The sequence below is a fragment of the Macadamia integrifolia genome, chromosome 13 (assembly GCF_013358625.1).
Source record: "Macadamia integrifolia cultivar HAES 741 chromosome 13, SCU_Mint_v3, whole genome shotgun sequence".
Taxonomy (NCBI): Eukaryota; Viridiplantae; Streptophyta; class Magnoliopsida; order Proteales; family Proteaceae; genus Macadamia; species Macadamia integrifolia.
Genome location: NC_056569.1, coordinates 10,153,909 through 10,163,348, shown reverse-complemented (window position 1 = coordinate 10,163,348; position 9,440 = coordinate 10,153,909). Strand labels below are relative to the sequence as shown.

Here is a 9,440-nt window from a genome sequence, read left to right as displayed (position 1 = left end):
TTTGCCGCAGTTGGAGCAGCGGATGAATTTGACATGGCCCCTGCCATGCTTGTTTCGGCCCCCGTTTCTCCTCTTGAACGTCTGTGATCAGTAGTAGTAAGCATTAGAAGAAAAAGCAAATAATGAGAATCAGAAAAGAGAGAAGGAACAAACGAGGTGCTGTGAATTGTGAGTAGGAAGATCGATTCATACCATTGCGGATGGAAACCAGAAAGATCAGATCTCCTTCCGGCGCAGCTAACTTCTGTGGGAGGGAGAAGGGGGGGGGGGGGGGGGAGTTTCTTAGTCTGGGATGGACGGAAGCGATATAGAAGAAGAGGTATCCTTTTATGATGGATTAGGGTTTTGTTTGTGCAAGTGAAGTCGGGTTCTGCGGCTCCCTATTACGATATTACCCTCAATCTCTATTTTGGGCATGGAATCGGGGATCCTCTAGTCCAAGGCCCATGAGATAAGAGTTCTTGCCAGGGAATAGGCCATAGCCCATAGGGATGCAAGTTTTCCTGGTGAGCTTGAGCCTGCCCGAAGCCCGCGTTGAGCCCGACATGGCTGGGATGGGATTTTCAGCCCGCAGGTCGGACCAGGGTTGAGATTCATAGCCCTGGTCGAGCTAGACCGGGCTTGGGTCGAATCTGACATGGCCCAATCTAGCCATGTATATAAATTTAGGGAGAGGGGTTTCCTAAAAGATAACGTGGCCCTATACTAGTGTAAGGGCCAATGGGAAAGCTTATAGAAGCATCAACAATGGAGGGATTTCTGATTTTCATGGGGGTGGGCCAATCATTTTGCCTCCCCTATGTTTGGGCGAGGGGGCCATGTTACCTTTTAGGCTTATTTTTTCCATAAATTTGCACATTTTTATATGTGATTGAGTTCCTTATCTAGTTGTATAGTGCATGCTAGCGCATTCGTGTTTGTATCTCTTTCCTCTCACAATAGGAGCAGATATGTCATTTTATAGGAGGAATGAGAGATATAGACATAAAGAGACACGCATATGCTATGTAGCCTAGCAACATTCTTTCTCCCTTTTTGTATGGGAAAGAGAAGGTTGCCAAGTTGTGAGACACCTGTACCCAGACACAAAAGGGCAAAATGACCGTCATGCCCCCATAAAATAAAAAATATCACCCTTGTTGGATGCCCCTACATGCGTTCTCATTGGCCAATATATTGATGCAGAGGGATTGCTGCCAACGTGATGAACACATTTATCGTTGGAGATTCCCTATTTCGTACAATTCTCTATCTTCTCTATCCTCCACCTCATCAACAAGATAAAAAAAATCTTTTTTTTTTAGAAGCTAAAGATACTCTCCCCCATTCTCTATATAATAGAATTAAAACAAGGGGAGGAAGCACTTCTTTCTTCTTCTAGGTTTTTTTTTAGTTGCTCTATATTTTTCTCTAGTTTTCTCTTTCTCTAGCTCTAGTTCTAGGTCTATGCTTTAAACATTTTTGTAAGTTCTTTTTATTCAATTAATGCAAGCACTTTTGTTTTTGATTCAGTCTTTTATTTTTATTATTTAAGCAATTGAAGTTGTAATTTTCAAGTTCTAGTTCTAGGTGACAAGAACAATCTATGAAGCATGTCTTTCAAGTTCAATTTTTTTTTCTTAAGATTTGTTTTCTCTAGTACTAGAAATTTCAGATTTGATTTATTCTAGATCTGGTTTTTAGTACTGGTAGTTTCTCAAATCGATCAATTTTTCAGTTCAATAGTTGTAGTTCAAGTAAGTAGGCTCCTTCAGTAGTCTTTTTCCCCCCTCTCATTCCCTCTTCTACTACCATTTCGTTCTTAATTTAGGATTTTAATTTCAGTTGTTACATTATTGTTATCCCTTTTCCCCAAGGTTCATGACTAGTGTATGTTTTGGCTTTGCCCCTCTTAGCCATAGAACTATCAATTTATTGATTTTATTTTAATTGTCTCCCTTTTTCTAAAGCCAAGTAGAGTAACCCTTGTAAGAATGACTCTCTAGTTAAGTAGGAAAGCCCATATTATGATGCATCCCTCGGGCTAAGTAGAGAAACCTATTTGTAAGTCTCTCTCTAGCTTTGTCCCATTTCTTTTACTTAATTTTTATTTCAGCATTTTTTTTTTCCTTCATTGCTTTTTAATTGCGTGGGGTGTTTATTTTCAGCTATTTATTTATTTAATTTTAATTGCGTGGCTTGCGTTTTTAAATTCTTAGATTATGAATGGTTAGGATGTTATTTTAGATACATATGTTTAGGACGGTAATTAGAATTAGATGACAACCATTAATCGGTTCCTTTTCGTATTATTAAAAGAAGTAAAAATAAATAAATAAATAAATAAAGTGGCTGCTCTCCTTGTATTCTACCCGTAGCTACACTGATCCGTACGCTTGCGGTTACATTTTAAAATATCAAACACAACGCAAGGTCCTCGTAGTTTGACGACGATCCCCTCCCTTTGTTATATTTATATAAATCAAAATAGAAAATAACTTAAGTGGCTTCATACGTCTAAGTTTATTCTTAAGCAAACTTCAGTCTCTATTTCTTCTCTTGAACTTTCAATATGGGAGAAAACAACTCTTATTATTGGAGATGGAACAACTTTTTGAAAGCAGCGCCACCTCGTGGCCTTCAAGCTTTGCAAGTTTCTTTTTCGAATTTCAAAAAAAAAAATCTCTTAATTTCTTTTTGGCTCAGGCATACTAACGAAATGGTACTCCTTTTGCCATGTTGAGCCCACAAGTCTATGAATACTCTCCAACCTCCACATTTCTAACCAAAACATTGACGTCTTAATTCCTAAGTTAATTACTTATGATTTCTTCTTCTTATTAAATCCAAATAAAAAGAAAGAACCAAGAAAATGCATTCATTTTAAGTATCACATTGGAAATTTAAGAAAGGAAAAGAATGAGAGTCAATAAATAAGAGGAGAAATGGTGGATAGACTCGAAGTTTGTTGTTAACCCCAAGGTATCTTAGTTTTTTTTGGGTAGAATCCAAGGTATCTTAATTGGCAAGAACCAAAACTTCAAAACTAAGAGGTCTTGAGTTTAACTCTCATTACGGTCTCACTATTAAAAAAAAAAAATGGTTATTACTCAACTAAAAAAATTGTCTAACGATAAAATAGGGCCAAGCATGGCCCACCTTGAGCCCAACAAGGCCGGGCCTGGGCGATGATATCTTAGGCCAACCTAGGACCACGGCAGGCTTGGGAGAAGCCCTAGGGGCTCGGGGCCTAGGTTTTCAAAAACTTTTCCCAACTCGGCCCTGTTGCACCCCTAGTTATAACTACTTTCAACTTTGGTGGAAATAGGAGTAGTTAGGTCAGCCCAATGCAGTAGGAAAAATTCCAAAAGGATAAAAAAGTCAATCTCCTAGTTCAAGAACAAAAATTGGATTTTTTTTTTTTGTAGGGGCAATTTTCAACTATCAAATGCTGGATTTCTTTTCTCAAAAATGTAAATTCCATAAATATTTTGATCGTAAAACATTATTAAAACCAAAAGAAGACTAAAATAATCTTTTATTTTGATATCCATATATATGTTGTATTTCTTTTCTCAACAATGTAAATTCCATAAATCTTGTGATAGTAAAACATTATTAAAACCAAAAGAAGACTAAAATAATCTTTTGTTTTGATATCCATATATATATATATATATATATTTTTTTTTTTTTTAATTCATAAAGATTTTAAAATCATTCATGGATTTCAAATAATATTTGATTGAAACATAAATTTGTCAATACAACTTAGATTTAAATAATATTAAACTTATTAGAAAGCTGGTTTTACACTCTATCTGATAACAAAGTCTCATTTAAATCTCAATTCATTTGATTAGTAAAATTCATCATAATATAGATATGCTTTCTATCTTGCCGTATTTATCTCATGTACAACACTCAGGATAATATTTGTTACTTATTAGGACTCTCCTATATTAGCTAACCAAGGTTTCATTTTCTCTTATAACTTGCTAATCAAGATTTTTTAATATATATGAGAAGTCAAATCTCAATTCAACTCTTGTATTGACATAAATTAAAAGCAATTTAATTTCCCATAGACAAATTCATATATATATATATAGATATATAATTTTTTTTTTTAAAGAACAATGTAGATCAATGATGAGACTAAGTATATTAGAATAGTAATTCTCTAATTAGTATAATTTAGGTCACAAGTGTTGGGTCCTTACACACCATGTCAATGCCCCTTGCTTAGGTGGCTTGCGATATCACTCCATAAGGGACAAGTCTCGGGTTTGATCCTATGCTTATGCAAGGAATTTACATCATGGTTTGGCCTCTGTGAAATCGTGGCATAGTCTCACCCCCTACATTAGTGCACATGATGGATGTTGCACCAAATGGTCGATGCAAGGAGTCGGTTGTTCTCTCCTGGGTTGTGTATTCACTCTCTCCAAGTTCTCCACTTGTATTCCACTACTTCGGAACTTATTCTCTCTTGTAGCCCTGTAGTACTATATCACATACTGTACTTTCAATCCAATGTTTTTTAATGATTAAAAAAATGATAAGGTCCACCATGCATGGGATTGGGAACATCTCCAACACCAACAAGCCATCCAAGGGCTAGGAAGGCTTGGAGACACATCCCTAGGTGTTGGCAGGTGTTGGGAAGTGTGACCAAGTCCCCTAGCCCTTGGATGGTCATTGCAGGGGCGTTGGAAGGTGCAATCATTGAAAAGGAGCCCGATCCGCATATATGGTCATTGCAGGGGCATTGGAAGGTGCAATTATTGGAGAGGAGCCCGATCCGCATATATGGTGTTTTTTTTTTACCATTTGGGGATATACCAAGTCAAGTATTGTATTGTCTTCAGATTGTCTTGTATTTTTTGAGGAACATAAGAATGGATTCTCAGGATATCTTTAAAACTCCTAATGCAGAATTGCATTGACTTCAATGGTTTGTACGAAGTCAAATTGGGAACCAGTAGCAAGGAATTAAACTACCATAAAGAGCCTCTCCTTCAATTTTTGGCACCTAAGGCTTATAAAGCAATATAAAAATCCTTTGTTGCATTGCAATAGTGCAGTAAGGATTTAGACGGCTGAGAGGACCTTGGCATGTGCCCAAGTGCTCCTAGCCACATGATGCTCACTGCACCATTATAATGATCGTAGAGGATGTGGACTCTACAAAAGAATCTCTATTCAAGAGTACCGCTTACACCAACACTCCCTTTGTCTATCTCTCTCCTCCCAAAATAAGAACATAAATATATCTAGGGGTTAAGGCTGTGTACACTTGCCCCTCCCAGACCCTGTAGTAGCGGGAGCCTCGTGCATTGGGTTGCTCAAAAAAAAAAAAAATTATTATACTCTTTCTTTCCTTTCGGGGAGGAGAGATAGAAACAGGGAGAGCTAGAGCTAGAGCTAGCACAGGTTCTTTTTCCCTAAAGCATATTATCTAACAATCAAGGAAAACCCTTATACGAAAAAAAAAGAAAAAGAAAAAGAAAAAGAAGATAGGATAACCCTAAAGTTTATTTAGCACAACTATCCAAAATGAGCATTATCAAGCTGATCGTAAGACTACTGCTCAGTGGGAGGATGGCTGGTTAAATTGAGTTGCAGTTCACTGAAAACTCCCACGGTCCTACCTTTATGCAACCTCTTCTTTGGGGGTGACAATGGGAGTTTACAAGCAGAGTATTATTGATTATTTGTTGATTTCAGTTCTGTAGAGGATAGCAAGGAAGTGTAATGCAGAAAGAGAGGAAGAACCAAATCATGAATAAATCTGAAACATTATTTCTTCCTTCCAAATGACATTTTTCAACAAAGATTGATCTCCACAAAGAAAAGAATTCTAAAAGGAAAGACAATTTTAAGTTACTGATCTCCAGTAAAAAAAAAAAAAAGGTTCTAAATTAACATTAGAGATGATCTAAGAGTTCTGGTTGGCCGGAGCATAAGAGATATAATTCTTGACGGCATCCCTCATATCCTCAAAGCAATCAGCGAATTCGAAGAACCTGATCACCCGTTGAAGCTCTTGGTCTTGAATATCATCCACGAAAGGACGAACAGTGAGTGCGTTCTCAGGTTGGAACATGTAAGCGTTCGGATTATCATCAACAATCACAACCCTACTCAAATCCCTTTCCATCTCCGACAAATCCTTCACAAATTTCCCATCCATCTCCTTGCAAGAATCCCTGTAGAGTCGATGAGAGATCAAACCCTTGGGATCAATCTTATCCAGAACCAAGGAGGCATACTCTTTCAATCCCGCAGTGAAAACCACAATCTCGAACTTCTCTCCTATGGCATCCAATAGCTCCTCCAAGCCTGGACGCTTCAACACATAGAAATCTATGAATTCCCCTTCGATTCTCGGCCGCACCACGAAATCGTACCTCTCCGGCGGTGGGTCTGGCTTGGAATGAATCAGAGTCTCATCAAGGTCCAAAAAGACCGTCTTTTTCTCGGGACAACTCAAAGGTGGAAGCCCATTACTGTGAAACAGAGATCGGCAGACCGGACTCGATGCAATCTCTGCTGCTGCTGCTTCTGCTTCTTCTTCGTCCTCGATTTTGCATTTCTTCAAGATCTGGAACCCTCTCTTTCGGTGACTTGGGGTGCCGATCTTGGCTAATTTGTTGAAGATCTTGACGAGGCGACGTTGGCATATGAAGAAGGATCTGTTGATGGAAGCGACGACGTTGGAGACATGCTTTAGGGGCGACTTCTTTCTGCGGCGATTCCGGCGATCTTTGACGGATTTCGTGGGAGTTTTATTGATGGGTTTGGCCACCATTTCTTCTTCTTCTTCTGCTGCTGCTGTTGGTGGCGGTGGAGGTTTTGTTCCTCTTACACGACGAAGATGAAATCCGGAGATACAGGGAAGAGTGACATAAGGTCGCCTGGTTTTGGTCAGGGGCAACGGTAGTTGTCTCGTGGGTGTGTTAATGGACGGTGACGATCGGGAGTGAGAGAGGAACTGGACGGTCACTAGTGGTTCGGGAGTTTGAATTTAGGTTCGGTGCAACGGTCCTGAAATTTGTTATTTTGGTTGGTGGGTTTTTCTCGAAATAGGATTTTTTTGGGTGCAATTTCTCGAAATAGAATTGATGGTAAGCGCAACGGCCCATTTTGCGGTTTTCTGTCCATTCCAGATGACGAAAGGACTACAGTAGCACTGGTGGATCTCTTGTCATAAACGTTAGATTGAAATCTAGGTTTTTGCCCTTTAAATACAAACGTTAAGATTTTTTTTGTCAAGAAAATACCATATTAAAATTGGACCTTACAAGTATAGATCCTTGCTAATAATGGACTAAGAACACTTAGCTTTACAACTAAAACTCTTAAGCCATATTACAAATATAGATCCTTTTGTGGGCTTTATCTTCGATTTTCTTTGCCCTCGCTATGCTAAGCATGGAATCAAGTATTGGTATCGGATCGGTCAGATTGGCTGAATCGGATCGGAAGTATCGATTGAGATGATCGATCCCATCGATCCTGAGACGGGTATCAGTATCATTCTGGGTATCGAATATAGATCCGGATCATCTGATCCAACCTGATTCAATAAAAAAATATTTTTTAAAACTTAAAACTCAAGACAAACAGAAGAGAGAGAGAGATGCGGCTATGCCCCTGCTTCTGCCCTAAAATCGTTCTTTCTCCTTTCGTTTGTGATAGAGAATTCTTCTTTGTCGTTCATATTGGCGACTAGCGATTGGCGACCAGCGATTCACAAGAAGATTGTAAAGGTTCGGTGAGACTGGCGATTGCAGCGGCGGCCGACGAATACAGAGGCAGCGAGGGCGAGACACAGGCCTTACTTGAACATGTTGAGAGGGAGACGAAGGAGGTCAGTGATGGACCTGACCCAGCGGCTCGGTTGGTGTGGGGGTGCCATCGTCGAGTCAGCCAGGCAACAGCGGAGGTGGAACCGTATGGCGGGCCAAGAGAAAGTTGGGGAAGAAATAGGGGATGTAGGCCAGGCTGTGCCCGCCGCATTCAAATTGGGGGGTTCCAAAGCCCAAGAACTTGAGAATTGGGAGGAACAGACCAAAAAAAAAAAAAAAAAGGAGAAAAATGACGAGAAGCGCTGCGTTGTAAGTTCTACTTCATCTTCAACCATCATTATTCATTAATCACTTAAAAAGAAAAAGGGAGTTCAGGTGTTTTTTGGAACTAAAAAAAAAAAAAAAAAAAAAAAACCGATCCTAGCCAATCCCCAACCGTTCCTTGACCGATCCTTACATATACTGATCCATATCGTATCGGTTTCGATTGTGATCGATACCAAGTTTTAAAACCCCGACGCCCAGTGAAGTATAACATTTCACCATAGACATATACAGTCAAATTTATTTATTTATTTATTTTTAATAGTTAAGCCCAAAGGAGAGTATGACCTCTTAATTTTAAGATGTTGGACTTTCCCAATTGGGTGACTCCCTTGGGTTTGCAATGTTTTACTTCACTGGGCATAGCAATGTCTAGAAGGATTTTTTTATCTTCTACTCCATGTAATATAGTCACAACTCTTAAGCTATAATGTTATATTAAAGTTTAAAAAAATGAATCAAAATTGCTGGAAGACCCAAATTTCACTTTGGGAGCGAATCTAGACATCAAGCTAAGGGTGTCAAATGGTCGGCTTGATCTGATTTTTGTATATAATGGTTCAATCCAATTTTAAGCAGAGAAGTTTGGGTTACAAAAACCAATAACTATCAGTCCAGTTAGTTTAAACCATTATCGGTTCTTTTAATGATCCTAAATATCGATCTATTATCAATCCAGTATCAGTTTTTTATATACAACCCCCACCCCCCACCCCCCCCCCCCCAATAAAACAAAAAAAAAAAAAAAAAAACCAATTAATAAAGAGTTTTGGTTGATTGATTTTGGTTATCTAATCCAATCGATTTTGGTTTATTCAATTGATCCGGTCTAATTTTTGACACTCTTGTATATTACTGAGGAAAAGATACCTACAACTAAACCCAAAAGTGCTACTAATCAATGATAAGCAAGGAAACAAAAACTTATGAGTTGCCACACCAAGATTAATGTAAGCCATATTCCCTCAAGTAAAATTGTACTTACATGAAATATAACCATTAAAATTAATCACATTTAGTGTCCTTTATTTCAATAATTCATAATCTTTTTTCGTTTATACAGGGGTCATGCTGCTTTTTAGGGAACCCTCACCCATATACAATCCCCCCCCCCTCCACTATTTCCTCCTAATAGACAATGGACCTCTCAAGCTTAAACATTTTAAGAAGGAAGCTTTATCCGGGATTTAACTAGGGCGACATTTGCTTTTAAGGGGTTTTGAAAGTCCGATTATCTGGTGAATATCCTAATTCTTATTTCTCAATTCTTGCCCTTTGAGGTCAAATAAATTCTCCCCCCTCTGTTGGGATTTTGTGCCAAAA

The 9,440-nt window shown here is 38.6% G+C and overlaps 1 protein-coding gene across 1 annotated transcript; it reads right to left on the bottom strand.

The window, feature by feature from the left end:
• Positions 1 to 5,764: 5,764 nt before the first annotated feature.
• Positions 5,765 to 6,934, bottom strand: LOC122059290 (CTD small phosphatase-like protein). Its single transcript, XM_042621998.1, has one exon. The coding sequence runs from the start codon at positions 6,791 to 6,793 to the stop codon at positions 5,921 to 5,923; it is 873 nt and encodes a 290-aa protein (XP_042477932.1). The 5' UTR covers positions 6,794 to 6,934; the 3' UTR covers positions 5,765 to 5,920.
• Between the last annotated feature and the right edge of the window lie 2,506 nt (positions 6,935 to 9,440).

Bases quoted from the DNA above. Each gene is read 5' to 3' on its own strand.
- LOC122059290 (XM_042621998.1), bottom strand. From the start codon at position 6,793: ATGGTGGCCAAACCCATCAATAAAACTCCCACGAAATCCGTCAAAGAT.